Genomic DNA, 20048 nt, shown 5'->3' with positions numbered 1-20048 from the left:
AACATGCCTAAATTAACGAGAAATTCTATCCGTTCCGGACGTACGGACGGACCGACCCTAATTATAGAAAAGCTTCGCTTTTAAAAACTGACTAATAATAATCTGTCAGTGCCTTTGTTCACTATAACTCTCACTCTGGCTTTTAAAAAAAAACTAAAGCCTCAGCCCCTAGCTTATATGGGCAGCTCTGTATTCGATTAGCAGAAGGGCTCGAAAATAGCTCAACACTATCCCAAGACTTTAAATCGGAAAATATAATAGCCATAAACCATTTAGCTTACTTTCCTATGCCCAACCTCTGTGTGTTTGTACCGAAGTATCTCACCAACCGCTGAACCGATCGGGTTCTCCTTAACAGGGTAGCTTCTCATAGGTCCCGGGAAGGTTTATAAATATTTTGGGGGATGGTACCACCATCCTCCGAAGTGAAATAACAATAAAATCGAAAAAAATTTCAATATTCCCGCCGCATAGTGTCGCTAGCGTAGTGGCGCTGCGTAGAGACATGAATTTGACAGCTAATCGTAACATAGACAAATTATTTCTCAAATTAGATATTTAAAATAAAAAAAAAACATTTAAATGCCACTAGAGGCTTCTAGGGGCGTAGCCGCTAGTAGAATATAAAGTCAGAACAAAATTGTATTTAATTTTTTTTGAAAAACTGCTTACATACAGGATAATTTTTAAGGACATACTTACATTTTTAAGACTTAATTATAGAAATGCGTTGCTTGTAGCATTGTAGCTTGTTGTTCTAGGAATTATTATTCCAAAATCAGATAAACAGGATAATTATATCATAGAAATAAAAGCGTTACATGCAAAATTACACCAACAAAGTCAACAACAAAATTAATGAGAAATTTTATTTTCAATTTTAGAATTGAGAGAAAATGAATGCTTAAAAGGGTAATAATATGTATCACAATTGTGGATGGAAGAATTTACAAACAAAAACAAATATATATCAACAATTTATATTATAGCTGGGCGGATCAAACTAGGAATCTTCTCTTAAATTTTTGTTATTTATCGCATCGTTTCGTATTTCTGCATGAAAATGAAAATTATAAGATTAAAATCAGATTTGTTAGCCCCGATTAGTATAGTATGATGCTGTACATGATTTTTCAGGATAGCTAAGAACTGGTTCTAATCCAGTGGATATTAATCGGTTTCGAAGCAATACTGGAATAGTAATTTATCGCATCGTATTATAAACAGCTGTCCGCCGATATAAAAATGTACAATTTTAACTGTAATTTAAATTTACATTTAAGAGAAGGATACTAGTTTGATTTCCCCAACTGTAATAAAACAAAACAAATATAATTTAGAAAAAAACATTTATACATATTTACAATATAAAGTCAAAATCAAGTATTGGTAGCGAAACTACTATATAGATCCTTTTTTATTATCAATGGTTATAATGGTTATCAATGTAATTAATTTGGAAAACCTGCTTTAAGTTATTTTTTCATAGTTTGAATAGAACTAACATAAAATTGCAGCACTAGTTTAGGAATATGTACTTTCCAGTATGGCTTCGAAACCGATTAATATCCGCTGGATTAGAACCGGTTCTGTGCCATATTGAAAAATTATGTATAGCATTAGTTTTTAGATAATTTCCCATAAATATTAAAATAAAAATCAGAAAGGTAATACTAGTTTTGTTAGTCCGGCCTTCGGCCCCTTGGGGCTAACAAAACTGATTTTAATTTTCTATTTAATTATCCACAGAAAAATATCTATAATTCTAAAGCGATAAATAACTATTACATTTTTTTTAAAGACAGGAATAAAGGCAAAACTAAATACAAATATACCAATATCTATCTGTCTGTCTGTCCCTAAAGATCTTGGTAACTACTGAACCGATCGGATTCTACTCTTCAGGGAATATACCTACTGGTCCTGTGGTGGTTTTAGGCTATCTAAATCTCACCAACTTTTTAAAGCAGTTAATCTAAAATGTGGTGGTCGCAGAACCAGAGGTACTTTTTTTAATTACGTCTTGGGGCAAAGCCCCTAGAGGCTAAAGGCAAAGCCGCTAGTACTTATTACGTTTTAAAATTTTAATTATGCAAGGAAATTAAATAGAAAGTTGTAGGGGCATAATGTGAATGCAATTTGGTCCCAAGAGTAAAATAAAGATTAAACTTCTTCAAATATCTTAAAGTGGATTTTACATCAAATTGTCTTATGCAAAAAAAAACTCAAATGTAAGTGTTTAAAACATCCATTATATATGCTTTTTTTAAATAACTGGTTGTCTATTTGTGAGACTGTCTATATAAAAGGATCTCACTAATTGCTGAACCGATTTGGTTCTCCTTTTCAGTGAAGTTACCTGGGAGGGTAGGAAACTATTTTAAGAGGAAATTACATAACACCTCCCAATAGAAATCCATTTTTGATTATAGAATTGACGACAATGTTTCTCATGTCATAATATCCAAGTATAATCTACATCCATTGGTATAATACCTTTATCAACTTACCAAATCCACATAATCAAATAACAGATTTGCATGAATTGAACAATTAAGCATTTATTTGTCCCACAAGAAAAGGTGCATAGGAAACTGCTAAAAAATGATCCCTAAATGAAAGAAAGAATGAGAGAACAGGAATCAAAACAAAGTAACTGTATTTAAATCTGGAGAAAAGCTTGTTGAAACATCTGCGGAGATTTACTAGTCTAACTAACCTTAATTATACATTAAAAATATTTATTTGAGTGCAGCTGTCAAAATTTTAATAGTTATTTATCGCATCGTACTATAGACAGCTTTCCCTGGATATTAAAATGAAAGTTTGCTTAAAATTTTTTTTTCCATTTTTCCATTAACATATAAATTAAATTAGTTAAAATAACAAAAATAACTTAAAGCAAGTGTTAAAAATTTTATGTAAATTAAAATTTTTAGTTATTTTGAGAATGAATTATAAAAAAATGAGATTAGCTTCGCTACGAATTATATTTAAAACAGTATGTAGGTAAAAATATGCATTAATAATAAGTAGGGCTCAGCAGCCGCGCTTCACCTGCAACTAAGCCTCAAATTTTATCCCGTTTGGAGGATTTTAAAGCGAAATTGAAAATAATGATTGCCTTATTTGGGTCAGGTTTAGACTTCCAGCTGATTTTTAAATTTATAAAAGGTGTATTTCTCTAAAGCTATCGGGCGGTTGTCGCGCGGCTGCCGAGCCCTGATGATAAGTAGACAATAATTATACAATGAAACAAGGTTTTGTGCTCTCGAAATAAGCTCGATATAAACAAGTACAAATATCCAAGTAATTCTCAACTTTGTAATATAAAATTTAAAAGGCGTTAAAAGGCACCGGATTTGTAAAACCAAAGGCTTTTTTTCTATTGGCATGGTGAAAAGGGTATTAAAAAAGAAAACAAAAAAACAGCAAAGAAAAAAAGGTTGAGGGGGTAGAGGGTGGAGTTAAACTTTTTATCTACCAAAGTAGAAACCATAATTGAGGGTATTTATTTTTTTAAACATCCAAAAAAGAATAAATATAATATATTATGAGAGGGGACATTTTGTCATCAATTTAGGTTTCTACAATAGTCCTCATTTATTGGTCAGTAATTTCTTCCAGTAAGAGGAGAGCGGGTGAGGTAAAAGGATGGATGGTCGGTATCGTTATTAGGGTGGGTCCATTTTCCCCCTTTTTTGAAATTTTACTGTTATCATAAGTTGCAGAAGTCATATATATGTATAAGCCCCATTCAAGTTTCAAAAATGGCTGCTGGCGCGCGGGGGGTATAAAAAAGTGTCCATCCCCTTATAAAACCAAAAATTGAAATTCCTTCAAACACAGGCATGTTGTATATCAAAATGACCGCATTGCAATGCTGATTACGAATCTGAAAACCGTTTTGAAAAATATTGCTCCTAGTTCGAATAAGATCTCATTAAGTACCTAAAACAGCTGATTTAGTCAGAACTGTTCATTTTGGTAGGTTATTAGAAAATCATTTCAGACTGAATCAATATTTTTAAAAACGGTTTTCAGATCTGTAATTAGCATTTCAATGCGGTCATTTTGATATGCAACATGCCTGTGTTTGAAGGAATTTCAATTTTTGTTTTTATAAGGGGGTGGGCACATTTTATACCCCCCTCGCGCCCCTTGTTTTTGGATTAAAAAACCTCTTTTAAGTTTCACAGGGTTAAATATTGGCCAAGTAACCCTTGTTAATGTCTACTAATGTGAAATTCCAAAATCGACCCACTCTAATCGTTATATTAGCCAGAGTGAAGGACTATTTTATTAGAGTAGGCGTGAATATGGGGCAATATCCAAGTAATTATATATATTAGAAAAAGATAAAACGGACGGGCATTGTATTAAACTAATTTGATTGATATGCAAACCCTAGTATAATTATAAAGTTGAGAATTACTTGATATTCAATATAACAATACTAGCATATCACAACGGGAAATTACATTTAACATGGGGTAGCTTATTTTTTTAAAACAGCCATTGCTTAACAAAATTAGATGTTTAATTTTATTTTAAAAAGATAGTCTAATTGGTCATTAGAGGAATTGTTTTTAGTACATCATAAATGATTTTAAGTAAAAAAAAATAATAATATCCGCTGGATCAGAACCAGTAAGCCATACTGAAAAAAACATGTATCGTATCGCATTATAGTCAATTTTCTAAAAATGGTAAGATGAAAAATCATAATATTAATACCAGTTTTATAGGTCCGGGCATTGGGCCTCTCGTTACTTACAAAAGTGGAATTAATCTTATAATTTTTCGTTTTACTATCCACGGAAAGCTGTATATAATTCGATAAATGACAAAAAATAAAAAAATAAGTTTTATAACATAAGCAATAACTGTTTTGAAATAAAATGCTATACATAAGACAATATTAAGTAAAACAAAAATTAATAATATTCCATTTAACTCACTTTTAAAGCCCTTACTTTTTCTTTTTAATGGTAAAGCTAACATAATGAAAAAGTGCTCACACAATTCTTTTTAAAAAACAATTCATAAAAAAAGCACTTTTATATAAAGGTTGGATATTAATTATGAAATATTTTGTAAGAAAACTTATTCTATATTTGAGATACATATGAGTTTGAAATTAAGGGACAAATTTGATTTATTTTGTAACAATTTTATATACATTTTTTCTTTCATATAAAAACTTTTTCTTTGAGTAAGAAGCAGCTTATGCTTTCCATAAAAAAATGACGTCATACAATACAAATAAACAATGATAGGCCTGCATACATTTTAATTGACCAATGGTGAAATGTGTACTGGCCTATATCATTGGTCATGTGCATTGTATGACGTCATTTTTATAAACTGCTTCTTGAGTAATATAGTTATTTTATCACTATGTAACCGTTGTTGTTTCATAACAATTATCTGTTGTATCATACACAATTGTTGAATCATTATTGGTTGTGTCATAGTTATGATCATATACTTCACAATTGTTTGTAGAATAATCTACATACTCTTCAGTATTATCACCCTCTATATAATTTTCTTGTGTAGTTTCCTCATTATATGTATAATTATCATCAACATGATTCTCAACTATAACATCACAATTATCAACAGCTGTTGTTTCATTATTAACTACGTCATCACTATTATTATGTTCTTCAAATGTCGTCGTAACTGCATTATGATCAGCCGTTGCTTCCATTAAATTATCATTTTGGCGGGAAACTGAATTTTCCCTACTCGGGTGCAGCTTGTCGGCTAGATGCGCCATTTGGCGGGAACACGCTTCCCGCCATTCCTGCATTTGCCGCACAATGGCGGCGGACACTTCATGAGCAAGGTGGCGGGGCGAGCTGAAGGACCGAGCCGAGGACGTTTCACTGCCAGTGGCCTGGCCGTTGGTATGAGCATGATTATTGTTATTGGCGGCGGCGCCGTCTTCTGATTTTAGCTGGCGCCGCGGAGTCTGGCGTCACCTGTTGTCCTCGGACAACTTGCGCATCCTGTTCATGGCGATGATGGCGTGGTACCACCTGTGCCAGCGGCGCCTCGCCAGCAGCCCCTTCATCCAGGCAGTCTCCAGGGTGTGCAGCACTTCTACGTAGACTCTGTTGTCGGTCAACCAGGGATGGGACAGACAGTCGGTAGCGGTCATGCGCTCCTAAAAAAATATAAAAATAGTTATTTATCGCATCGTAGTATAGACCTTTTTCGCGGAAACTAAAATGAAAAATTAAAAGATTAAACACCAGTTTTGTTAACCCCAATGGACCGATGGCCTGGGCTAACAAAACTGGTATTAATTTTTATGATATTTATTTTAATATTCGTGGAAAATGTGACTGTAAAATGGTTCTAATTCAGCGGATATTAATGGGAATCGAAGCTACACCGGAAAAAAAGATGAAGAAAAAAGTGGTCCCGTGATAGTTTTAGGCTTATTTATTTTCATATTTAAGTCTTTGGATGGTTTTAAGCTAGTTTTCTCCATGAAATATGTCCGGGGAGCAACCACTAGTAATAATTTTCCATTTATTCTAACCTATTATTCATATTTAAGTGTGTCCGTCTATATGTATTTGTTTTTGTTTATAAATACAACTAAATAAAATAGATAATCTTATGACGTTATAAGTATCTTAAAATGTTATTAGTAGCGAAGCTACTCTATAATTCGAAATGTCAGTCCGTCCGTCAGTCTGTCCGTCTGAGACAGAAAGGGGGAAACGTGATTTTCTCGGCTCCTATAAAAGATAGAGAGCTGATTTTTATGCTAAGGGATTAAATATGCTAACAGTCTTCATATTTTCACTAAGTTTCATTCAGATTCGTCAGTTGGTTGGGGTGCTAGATCGATTCCTACGTTTTTAAGTTTTCAGGGTTTTTTCAACTTCTATTCAACATAGACAGCTGAAATTTTGAGGGATTGAATACTTTAATATTCTGCATTTCATGATTTTCTTTACTCCTATCTAAGATAGACGGCTGATATTTTTAGGTATTAAATAAGTTCAAAATTTACCTATCCCCACAAAGTTTCATTAAGTTTTACTAATTTGCTGAGGTGCTAGATCGATTCCTAGATATTCACGTTATAAATCATACAAGGTTTCGTGATTTTTTAGTTTATTGTTTTTTTTGAAACTGCAATAAAGTTAACTTTTTCCAGATATCCATCCATAATTTTTGAGCTTCGTTACTTATGGATGTTGTCATTCTTGTTGAAAAGGTCATTTAATTAAAAATAAATAAAACGAAGGAATAATCCATATGTCAATTATATTTCTTTTAGACATAACATACGTAATATTTGAAGTACATTACATCAGGGATGAAGAGAAATAAAAATATTGCACCTTTATATTATGATAAACAAAATTACCCTATATGTAAATTGAAATAATTAATGCAAAGTTTGGTCAGTTACTAAATGTTTAACAAAAGTACATAATTAATATAGTTTTACATTGACATCTGAAGAGTGCAAACATGCACGAAACAATTTGTAATGTCTAAATAAATATGTAAATTCATATTTTGTTTGTGAGTTCTTATCCTATAATATAAAGTAGTAAGCTTTTTTGTTTGTAGGAAAGGATCTCGCTAACCGCTGAACCGATGTGGTCCTCCTTTACATGAAAGCTTCTTGTAGGTCCCTAGATGGCTTTAGGCTATTACATTTTTATAGAGTCTGGGTTTTAGGCTATTTTTATGCCCTCCAAATTGCTTCCAATATAGAGCCTTTAGATGCTAGGGGAGGAGTCGCTAGTAATTAATAAAGTATTAATATATTACTTTGTTGTTTCTTTTGCATTTTAAGAAATCTAAGAGTTTTAATCTATTTCTAAAATCAGCTAATAAACAAGGAAAACATGACCTATTGCTTACAAAGCAAGCACTGGTTAAATACAGGAAAGCTTGTTTTAATGGATTTATTATTACTAGATCTTACACCATATTATCATGTACTCTAATAAAGTGAAACTTGTAGTTGGCTAAAATAACCCCCTTTACGCATCGCTCATCTCCTACTAGATGAACGAACTAACCCATAAGTAATGTTCATATTAGCAACCTAAATTGACGAATATTTTTCCCTGTCATAATATCCATATATATTCTATATGTTTTATAACATCTACAATATTTGGGGATTATAGAAATAATTCAAAAGAAACTTTTAATAAAATAGTTCAAGTGGGTCTTACTCTAGAAGTACTATTTCCTAAAAGCAAAGCTTTTCTATAATAAGGGCCCGTCCGTCCTTCCGTATCCACCAATGGTGTCGCTTATGTTAACACAGCCAAGTAGCAGAAAATAATTTAGATGCAGACAAAGAGGTCTTTGAAAAGGAAGGAAGGTAGTTGTCTGTATATACATCTATACTATAGATCTGTTGGCATCACTGAGAAAATAACTAGTCTATTACCCCTGGCTAAGTATACATACAGAACTACAAATTTATTTCCAAGAAACTTTTCTTTTTCTAATATTCAACTACAAAAGTTCCTTTACATAAAAAAAAACTTTTTTCCTTTCAAAAGAAAGGTTAAAATAAACAGGAATAGAAGTATAAAGTAAAAGCATATTGATTAAACTTTTCCCTTATTAAACACAATATATCTACCTTTTAGCTACACCTCAAAAAATCAAAGCTCTAAAATCAGAAGGAAGGACAAACGACGATAACTATTGTTTCAAAACTTAATAAGCAGAACATTAGTTTGTAACTCTCAACAGAATTGTTATTGTATAAACACATACTTTCATTTTCAGGATTTAATTGTAGAGTTGCTTCGATTATAATATTGAACCGTGTTGTCCTAGGAATCATTATTACTTACATCTGGATTTCTGATGAAATGTTTGGCAATGAAATCTTTGGCTTCCTCGGATACGTGGCAAAAATATGTTATACGTTACAAATAACCAATCTTATGCGAATACGCAGACTAAATAACCAATGGCAGGCCAGTATACATCTTAATTGACAAATTGCAGGACAGTTTACATCTTAATTTACCAATGGTAGGCCAGTATGACGTCATAAAAAGCTTTATACTTACATCTGGATTTCTGATGAGAAGTTTGGCAATGAAATCTTTGGCTTCCTCGGATACGTGGCAAAAATTCTGAGCATCAAAGGAGTAATCACAACTAAGAAGGCAAATAACATTCAAATTTCAGTGTATCGTGCACAAGATTTTGTCCCCTTTATACCCCTCTTAAGAGCGCTGAAAAATGTCACGTTTTACGTCATAAAATACGTCTAAAAAGGAGAGATTAGAGAAAAAGTGGGAAAGCAAATGCCTTAAAAAAAAGATGGATATTAGACGAAAATAAAAAAATTCTGAGCATCAAAGGAGTAATCACAACTGTAATGAGCACAAATAACATTCAAATATCATTGCAGGGATCTAAAGGGATAAGGTAAAGGCCTATAAATTGATACATGTCAAAAATTCGGATAATCAAAGGAGTAATCACAACTAACAAGCACAAGGAACATTCAAATATCATTGGGATAAGTGGCGTGCACAGGACTTTTTCAGGGGGGTGCGCGAAGTGCACTCGAAAAGTTTAATACCCAACTTACGAATTTTTGATATTACTCCCCTTCAACCCAAAAATTGAGTGGGGATGTGATCTCTAGGGTCATGTAGTAAAGACATTAAATGGGGGTATTGAAATATGGTACGACCCCTTTCGTGTTTAAAGGTTAAAAAATGTACTTTATACTAGTATTTTTACGCGCGAAGCACAGATATTAACCGGTTTTGAAGCTATATCTCAAATTGATCCACACAATTTCTTATTTGTGCACATTTGGCTGCAACAAAGCATATGACATGTGAATGTTATTTTTCCTGAGAACTTTGGCCATTGTTCTGTATCTGTTGCCTGCCCAGAAAGGGGAGAGGCCACCCGACACCAGCAGGTAGGAGATCACCCCCACACCCCACATATCACTGGCGTACGACGCGAACTTGCAGTCCATCACCTGAATAAACAAAATAATTCGATGGATCTATTATTATTTAGATATTACACCGGATTATCATGAACTCTAATAAAAATTAAACTTATGGCTGGTAAAAATAATGATATCCACGAATATTCTATTTCCATTACTACTTCTATTTGCAATCAGCTTTTGAGTATTTTTCAGGAAAGCTTTGAACAGTTTCTCATGAGCCTTTTTTGGACTATTTTTAGATATCACCAATATAACTATATTGGCGAAAGATTTGTTTTCCCTTCAATGACACATTCTTTATAACAATGGACGTAGAATATACGTTGATATTGTTGTCGTCAATTTAGGTTGCAATCATTTAAATTAATTGGTCAGTTCGTTTATCCAGTAGGAGAGGAGGAATTGTATCGTTTTTTTAATCCTGCTGCGAGTTTCACTTTATTAGAGAACATAAAAGGTTGTGTAAAATCTAAGTAATAATAAATCCATTTTTATAACTGTCTAAACACGAGCCCATTTAATTTAAGGGCACAGCCGCTTATAGAATAAACATAAAATAGGTTAAATAAAACATAATAGATAAATTTGTATTAGGTTTTAAAACAAAACTCTTTGTTTCATTGTCTTTAAAATTGGGCCAAGATAATATTTCCTAGAAACAATGTAAATATTGTAATAAATTCACGCAACCTTTCGCATTTAAAAATAGTTATTTATTGCATGTTATTATAAACAGCTTTATACTGATATTAATAAGAAATATTATTAGATTAAAACCAGTTTTGTTAAACCAATTCGACAAAAGGCCCGGTCTATCAAAGCGTTTCAACCACTACTTTTACACTACAGAAGGGGTAAGTTTGTGTATCATCATTAGGGATGTACATCGATTTATCTGTCATTGTTTATCTCTTTAGATCACTAAGCCGGACTACTATTAAATTATTACGTTCATTAAGTTGAGTGTCAAGCATTTCAACCACTAATTTGATTACTAAGAATTACATTTACCTCAGGACTCATATACTCTAGAGTTCCACACATTTTGATCTTCAATGTATGATCACAGGGCTGAAATAGGTATGGTGCATTATTTGCCAAATGTACCACTTTTCTGCACTACCTCTCCAATTTTGTTAATACTCTATATTTTGGTCCGTTGGGTCATTCAAGGATGCTGGATGGCCAAAAAAAAGTTTCAAAGTCCCTGGATGTCTAGATATCTAGCTATCTATGAAGGTAGGTAACAAAAATGTAAAAAACACCCATTTTTTCACAATTTTAAAAATTAATTTTATCATCAATCTTACATCCAATCTATACATTTTATACACCAAAATGATCGTTTATTCATGTAAAAAGCGCACATAATGCTATTTTGGCCAAAACTCTAATTTTACAGGGTGTCCAACAAAAAGTGTATTTTGGATATCTAGCGTAATACCCAAAATACCTGTCCGAAAAAAATCATTTTTTTGGCTAAAATCCTGTGTTTTATCTGTGTGCATATGTGGTATATAACGGTTCGGACCACCCGGGACTATAAGGTTGTCAAATTTCACTTTGGGACACCCTGTAAATGTGATTTTTGCGTCTGTAGAGCTAAAACTTGGTCCAAATTGGCTATTTTTTTCAAATTACTCTAATATGTGTCTTAGTATGTTTGGCCATAGTGTTTTCTGACCAGATCAATAACTTCATATTTTTTGGACACCCTGAATTTTCAAAAAAAGAGAAAATTTTTTTTTGAAAGGAGTTGAGTACGAGACACCAAGAAGGAAGGTGGTCTGACCACCTCTCCTCTCTTTGTGTAGTACACAATGTGTACTCTCGTACAAAACTGGTTTTAACTCTGTTGGATCACCAACACTCATTTGATTAGCGGACACGGTTGCGATAGGTTATAATATATTTTTTCTGTGTGTGTGATATAAAACTTCTAAATTGTCATTAAAAAAGTTTTGCATCCTTATTTTTTTATGGTATTTCGAACAAATCTCATTAAGTTTTTATTGCTCCTGTTCTTTTTTTTGTTTTGTCCGCTGGATAGATTTAGTAATGGAGTTAGTTTTATATGGATTTATGAAACAACTCCTTAAGCTGTTTTTAGAATTTTTGATTCCAACATGTAAATAGGGTATTATCGTGCTTTTTGTTAAATTATAGATTGTACTTGTTCCCAAAAATTTACATTTTATTCACCCCCCCCCCCCTTACTTTTTTTTAAAGTTGGATAACCAGCTATATAATATACTCCCTCGTTTGATTTGATAACCACGTGTTGTATAGGTCATCATGATTATTATTAGGTTTTTTTCATTTAAAAAAGAAGCTGTAAAATTAAATGAATTTTAGTGGATTACCACGTGTTCATTATAAGATCAATCATGGTTCGTTTTCATCTATTGCATATTATTTATCTAATTTGTTAAGCTTGCGTTCATTAAATACTTTCTGCTTAACTATTTTTTATAATATTGGCAGTATTTTTTGTATGAATTGAGATCGTAAAATATTTTTGTTAGTGCTACGAATTAAACTAAAGTTAAAATCAGCTACAGTGAAATTGTGGTCAACAAAATAATGATACTTGTAAAGAACTTTTTAAGTCTTAATACTATTTAAAGGAACAGAAAAGTTGTGTTTCATTGTTTAAGTATTTGTTAGCGTGAGTAATCCAGTGAATTTTGTGTCTTTGAATCATAAATTCAATTGATTTTTCTTTCAAAGAATGTCTCATATAATTAAGGCAATATAAGTTTTCTTTTGTTATTTTGTAGCACTTTTGTACTACGAAAATGAGTCTATGTGTGTGTACGGGTGTCGTTGTATTTGTTCGTTTCATTTGTATAAAGTGTTTTTACTATCTATTGAATTTTCTCTCTAAAAATCTTTTTCTCTCAAATTCACACATTTCATTACTTAATTTTCATTTAGCCTTGTTTGGTAGTATTGTTTTGAGTCGGATAATTACGTTTGATAATTTATAAGGACTTAAATTATGGATTACGTCTGCCCTCTTTTATTTCATCATAGCTATTAATAAAATTAAACAAATTTACTTGTTAATTTGGCTTTTTTTAAAGAGTTGAAAATGTGTTTTCCACGTGGGAGTGCTATAAAACAGACAAAGTAGTTTATTTCGATCTTTAATAATTTATATGGTTTGATGCTCTGAGCAGTTTCATGGTGTTAATTACTTGTTGTATTATATGTGTTGCTTTTAGTGTAGTTCTTAGCACTCTTTTGTACTTTTGTTTTCTGTTAGTTATTTTGTATGTGTGTGTGTGTGTCTGTGTCTGTGTGTGAAGAAGCAGTTTTAAAATATAAATTTTCTTCAATTATAACATGTATAGTGTATACCCATGCTTTTATCTTAAGGCCTATTATGAAACACATATATGTCGGTTCTGTGGATATTTATATGAGATTACTCATGGGTTACAAATCCGTTTTGGTTTTCTTTTTAAAATTAGATAAAACTAATGGGTTGATATCCGTACTTTTTACGTAATCGTTCTTGTTTTTAAGAAGGTTTAGTTTGTAAAAATAGAACTCTATATTTTACTTTGTCCTGTCTGGAATAAAGTTTAATACCAATTTACGTTATTGTTTAAAATCACTAGGTACTAGAATTTAAGACACTTAGGGAAAATAAAAGAAAATGATGATATTGGTCGCATAGGCCTTTTTCTAATATTTATATAGACAGGTTTCTTAGGAAAATATTGGTCAATATGGCCTAAAATAATGGACTGATTTTTGGCAACTTTGATGATGTTTACTTGATGTGCTTTGTATTTATTGATTATTATGTTATTGATAATTGTATTTTTGGAGGACGCTATTTAGTTTTCTTAACTGTTGGCTTTTGAAAATTATTTTTGATTTGGAAACTTCAGAGTGTCCTTTATCAATAAAATTTACAACTCTACCATGAAGATTGAAGCTCTTTCAACACCCTGATATCAAGATTCGAAGAAATTAGCTTTAGAAGATAACTCTAGTAATATTAAAATGATGAAATCCACTTTTACAAAAGTTTGAATGCAATCTTCCTTATTTAAAGATGTTTTTAATACATGCTTTTTTTCCAAAATCGATGAAAGTTTAATTATCCCCCCCCCCTCACATTACCATATTATGGTCGATTATATTTATGTATAAAGATAGCTTCGGATTGTTATTTTTAAAAATGATATTATAATATATAATCTATCTTGTTATTAATTAATACCTATTGTTACTATTGCACTTTTTCTTATGCTTTTTAGACGGTATTTGTAAGGTATTTTTGGAAATTAATATTGTATTTTCTTGTGATTTGTTGCTCTTTTCAATATTGTTTTTAAATTGTACCTGCTTCATTTATAAAATCTAAAAAATCAAATAAATAATTAAAAAAAAAAAAAAAATTTTTTTTTTGTTTTTTTTTTAAATTTTTTTTTCTATTTTTAAGTTACTTAAAACTGTCATATAGATACAGATTTTGACTAATAACAATAATATTTGCCTATTTTACAAATTTTTACACTTTTGGGACACCCTGTGCATGTTTTTGAAAAATGATGGTTTTTGCCCATTTATGGGGGGAAGGAGTCGTTTTAGGGCCATAGACTATTTCTTCATTTTTGTAGAACTTTTCAATACACATCATTAGTTATTAATGCAAAAACCGCAAAAACCGAACCGTTTTGCGGTTATTCACCGCCAAAGGCAGAATTTTTTACGTTTTTTGCCGTTCCCGAGGTTCTAATGGGCATTTGTGGTAAGAAGACGTTGATTTATCAAGATAACTGTGAAATACTTTTATTTAGGCATTTTAATTTACTAAATTTCATGTGAAGTAAATTTTTTTGTATATACAACCGATTTTTGTCAAAAGGAATTTCAAATGCACATGATTTATGTTTCTTTTATCACTTATGTTATAGCAATTATTTATGTTATATTCACTTCATTTTCTTGTTTTAACAATTGAAATCCATCTCGACGAAAAACGGTTAGCTGCAAAAAAATTTTACTTAATATGAAATTTAGTAAATTAAATTACTTAAATAAAAGTATTTAAGAGGGATCTTGATAAATCAACGGTTTCCTACCACAAATGCCCATTACAACCTCCGGAACGGCAAAAACGTAAAAAAATTCCGCCTTTGGCAGTGAATAACGGCAAAACGGTTCGGTTTTTGCGGTTTTTGCATAAATAACAAATGATGTGTCTTAAAAAGTTATACAAAAATGAAGACATAGTCTATGGCCCTAAAACGACTCCTTCCCCCAAAAAATGGGCAAAAACCATCATTTTTCAAAAACATGCACAGGGTGTCCCAAAAGTGTAAAAATTTGTAAAATAGGCAAATATTATTGTTATTAGTCAAAATCTGTATCTATATGACAGTTTTAAGTAACTTAAAAATAGAAAAAAAAATTTTTAAAAACCAAAATTTTTTTTTCTCTTTTTTTGAAAATACAGGGTGTCCAAAAAATATGAAAATATTGATCTAGTCAGAAAACACTATGGCCAAACATACTAAGACACATATTAGAGTAATTTGAAAAAAATAGCCAATTTGGACCAAGTTTTAGCTCTACAGACGCAAAAATCACATTTACAGGGTGTCCCAAACTGAAATTTGACAACCTTATAGTCCCGGGTGGTCCGAACCGTTATATACCACATATGCACACAGATAAAACACAGGATTTAAGCCAAAAAAAAAGATTTTTTTCGGACAGGTATTTTGGGTATTACGCTAGATATCCAAAATACACTTTTTGTTGGACACCCTGTAAAATTAGAGTTTTGGCCAAAATAGCATTATGTGCGCTTTTTACATGAATAAACGTTCATTTTGGTGTATAAAATGTATAGATTGGATGTAAGATTGATGAAAAAATTAATTTTTAAAATTGTGAAAAAATGGGTGTTTTTTACATTTTTGTTACCTACCTTCATAGATAGCTAGATATCTAGACATCCAGGGACTCTGAAACTTTTTTTTGGCCATCCAGCATCCTTGAATGACCCAACGGACCAAAATATAGAGTATTAACAAAATCGGAGAGGTAGTGCAGAAAAGTGGTACATTTGGCAAATAATGCACCGTATACATCAGTAATAGACTATACATGATTTTTTTAGTATAGCTGAGAACCGGTTCCAATCTAACGGATATTTATTGGTTTAACACTTATTTAAATACAACAAACTGCTTTTAAATATTGAAAAAACATTACTTGATTGTCATATAAATTTCTAAGAATTTAATGACATCATTATTAGATTTGAGAAAGGCCTTTGATTCTTTACTTCTCATTTTTGTTGTTAAAAATCATTAATTAAAATATTATGAAAATCAAGTTTCTTAAATAGAAGACAAAATGAAGAAGTGATAAGACCTTTGAGTTGTTTTTTTTACACCCAACTTTCAAAATAAGTCCCATGCTATTTATATTTTTAAAGCCATTTTCAAATCTTTGTAAATCCTTTACGTTCGACTATTTTTTTTAGTTTTCTTTGAAAAAGCATACTACTCAAGTACAAGCCAAATCGACAAATCCAATTGTGCTTTCACTCAAACCTATTTCTTGACAATTACCATCCCCTTCCCTTTTAACCTTCACTTAATTTAACCCTATTTTTGCCTTAACTAAATTACAATTATTTAGCATAAAAAATATTTTCCCCCTCATGAAAAAGGTAGTTTGCGGTCTAAATTCAATATGAGGGAAACTGCCATTACTACTTTTAGAGCGATAATTAGACCAAAAAATAAAAATTATCCTATTAAATAAAGTAGTAAGCCTATTAATTTTGTAAAGAAGGATCTCGCAAACCGCTGAACCAATATGGTTCTCCTTTTCAGTGCCTCGTCTTCTAGGTCCAGTAAAATTTATAACAATTTTGATAAATATTTGTTTTACTTTTTCTTTTTAAAACACGAATGGAAAATGGTGGAGGGTGGTCGACTAACCCTTCACCTCAATTGCCCCTAGATGCTTCTGGGGTCGTAGCCGCTTGTATAAATAAAAAAATGCTTACCGGTAACTGTTCCGCTAATCCGAAATCAATAATCCTGAGTGTAAAAAAATGTTATTTTCTCATATACAGACAGGGAAAGGTATACAGAAAACAAGGATTACAACATCCATAAAAGCAAAGCTCTGAAAAGGAAGGACAAATGAACATTAACACTTGTAGAGTATCAGAACTTAATTATCAGAATATAAATGTATAAAAGTCTAAACGGAACTAACTGTAAGTAAATTTGTTGAAAAACTTATTATAATAATAATTTAGGAGGATATTGTATAAATTATTTTATTTGATTCATATATCTTTCCATGTAAGAAGGTTAGTTTTGTTATAAGTATACATACCAGGGAGGAATAGGACATTTGGCTGATAATTACACTAGTCCCAAAAGTTTAGTAATAACTTTTTCTTATTCGTTGACTTAACATTTTTGGGGACCTTAATTGAATTTTGATTATTGGTTGGTTAATTAAGTTGAGTGTCCAAACATTTCAACCACTAATTGTAATCTACAGAGGGGTAATTTTGTGTATCATCATTACGGATGTAAATTAATTTATCGACCATTGTCTTATCCCTTTAGATCCCTGAGTATATATACACATTACACATGAATAAAACATTTCTTTGCATTATAATTATAACTAATGACACGATAGTTAAGAGTTTTTTTTGTCGATTATTTTTTCTGTAACAAAATCTAACCTTCTTAAAAAATCAAAGAACGATCCGTCTGTAAGATCTTACTAGACATATACACATAATTTTCAGCTACCTTAGACAATAGAACAATATAGTATGTAAAGTATCTTACAAAAATGTAGATTGAATTTTTTCCATGTACTTTTGAACAGGGATATAAAGGGATAAGACAATTGCCGATAAATTGATGAACATCCTAAATGATGATACACAAAATTAACCCTTCTCTAGAGTAAAATAAGTGATTGAAACGTTTAAACATTCAACATAATAAACCAACCAACCACAATTGAATAAAAGTCTCGAAAGTTGTTAAGCCAAAACGATTTTAAAAAAACTTTTGTAAAAAACATCCATTTATCCCCTCCCTCCCTGACTTTTGGAGGTTGGTAATAAATAATTAGATATTTTTACAAAGTACAACATATTCATCAACCTTTTTTAGAAGTGCAACTTCTTTATAACTATGATCTGTCAGTCTGTTATGTATTGTACCTAGAGTATGTCATGTTCCTCAGGGAGGGAGGGGACATGGGGCTCTTTATTACACTAGTCTCCAAAGTTTTATAATAATCTTTTCTTATTCGTTGGCTTATCAACTTTGGGGACTTAATTAATTTTGTTGGTTAGTTCTTTAAGTTGAGTGTCCAAACGTCTCAACCACTAATTGTAATTTAAACAGGAATATAAATTTTGGTACTATGACAAACGCAGGAGTCCCAAACGCAGGAGTGGACACCTAACCTAACCTAATCTATTTTAGATCTTTTTTTTAGGTTTTTTTTAATGCCTAACCTCTGCAGAAATACTTAATTAAATTAATATTTCAACACTCCTACGTTTGGGACTCCTGTGTTTGTCCTGGAACCATAATTTTGAGTGTTATCCTAGGGAATATACATCAATTTATTGGCCATTGTCTTATCCATTTGGACCCTGCATGTTTCTACACTCGTACTATGTAATTATAAATGCTTGTCTGTCCTATTGTCTAATTAGTTGAGCTTCATCACTTCTTAGAATGGATGTAGTAGAATATACATGTATATCATGTCAGCAGAAAATTATTTTCATATAGTAGGAGAGGAAAAGGGCTATACTCAAAAAACGCCTATCTCAGAAAACGCCTATCTCAAAAAACGCCCATCTCAGAAAACGCCTATCTCAAAAAATGCCCATCTCAGAATTCGCCTATCTCAAAAAACGCTTTTTTCATAAAATGCCTACTACATTTTTAAAAATTATCTTGTAGTGAAACATGTAAGTCTAAGAAGGTATTGTGAATATTATACAATATGTACATTATTAATCTTCTAATTGAAATATCTATCCCTGAAGTATAATGTCACTTTTGTACATTTCTTAGGCACTTTTTATTTTTGTAAGCCTTTTGAGTAACAACATACTAAAGGTTTGCGTTTTGAAAATTGATCACAATTGAATATCAAAAACTTTTACCTAGTTAATTCATCTTTTATTTTTATTTTTTTCATATATCTACTGCAAACAACCCAGTTTACTTTTCAGTTATTACATTAAGATGAACAACTATGAGCTCTATTAAAACATACTTTTTATTTATTTTCTTTATTATTTGACCTAATATCTTGAATTAACAGAATATCAGGTTGGAATGTTTTAAATATGACTATACCTAGTAAATTTGTTGAGAGATAATCATAAAGATGTTGTGGAATTTTGGTTGAGTGAATTTCAAAATGGGGTTGTGAAATTTGGGTAGGGTGTAAGGAAGGTATAAATAGTTTGGAGAACACAAAATTATGTTCTAGTTTTAGGTCCTGGGAAGGTTTTTAACTATTTTTGGGGAGGTTGTCTTCACCCCTCTCCCCCCCAAAAATATTTTTTTTTACTCTTTTGAAACTCAAATTTAAAATGGGATTATGTCAACTTTTCCCTCTCCTATCTTAAGTTCCACTAGAGGCTTCTAGGGGCGTAGCCGCTAGTAAGTTATAAAGCAATTTAACATTTTTTTTAGATTCTACTTTCCATAGTTGATGAATTTTGGGTGTAAATAGGGTGAGGTTATTTTAATGTCTTATCCCTATATTCTTTCTTATTCTTTCCAGATTAAAAAATTATGTACTTTTAAATGAGCTTCAATAATTAAACTCTTTCCTTCAATGAGTTCTCCCTCCAATAATTTTCTCCCATTTATTTAAACTACCCCTTTTCTCTAAATATAGCAGCTACTCTTTAGTTTACCATTTTATCCATCTTTGTACATAGTTTATAAAATGGTTGATTTGGTAACTATTTATTTGTGTTTTAAATAAGAGATCACAAATGACAAGTATT

At 31.4% G+C, this 20048-nt stretch overlaps 1 protein-coding gene across 3 annotated transcripts in view; it reads right to left on the bottom strand.

Annotated features, from left to right (window-relative positions):
- Window positions 1-855: 855 nt before the first annotated feature.
- LOC145327179 (ribosomal protein S6 kinase alpha-2-like) overlaps window positions 856-20048 on the bottom strand; it is a 156063-nt gene continuing 136870 nt past the window's right edge. For 2 of the 3 annotated variants that reach the window (XM_080170750.1, XM_080170751.1), the window contains exons 20-24: window positions 17037-17070; window positions 11003-11062; window positions 9884-10015; window positions 9081-9173; window positions 5942-6175 (exon numbers count right to left, since the gene is read on the bottom strand). In XM_080170750.1, the coding sequence (XP_080026876.1) occupies window positions 5987-6175; window positions 9081-9173; window positions 9884-10015; window positions 11003-11062; window positions 17037-17070 (508 nt within the window). In that variant the 3' untranslated portion in view covers window positions 5942-5986. Of the gene's footprint in view, window positions 1402-2984; window positions 6176-9080; window positions 9174-9883; window positions 10016-11002; window positions 11063-17036; window positions 17071-20048 lie in introns of those variants that run through there. The other variant, XM_080170749.1, reaches the window with a different exon arrangement.

The sequence above is a fragment of the Acartia tonsa genome, chromosome 8 (genome assembly GCF_053477335.1).
Source record: "Acartia tonsa isolate MP-2025a chromosome 8, ASM5347733v1, whole genome shotgun sequence".
NCBI lineage: Eukaryota > Metazoa > Arthropoda > Copepoda > Calanoida > Acartiidae > Acartia > Acartia tonsa.
Note: the sequence above shows the minus strand (reverse complement) of the source record. Positions and strands in the feature narration are given on the sequence as shown.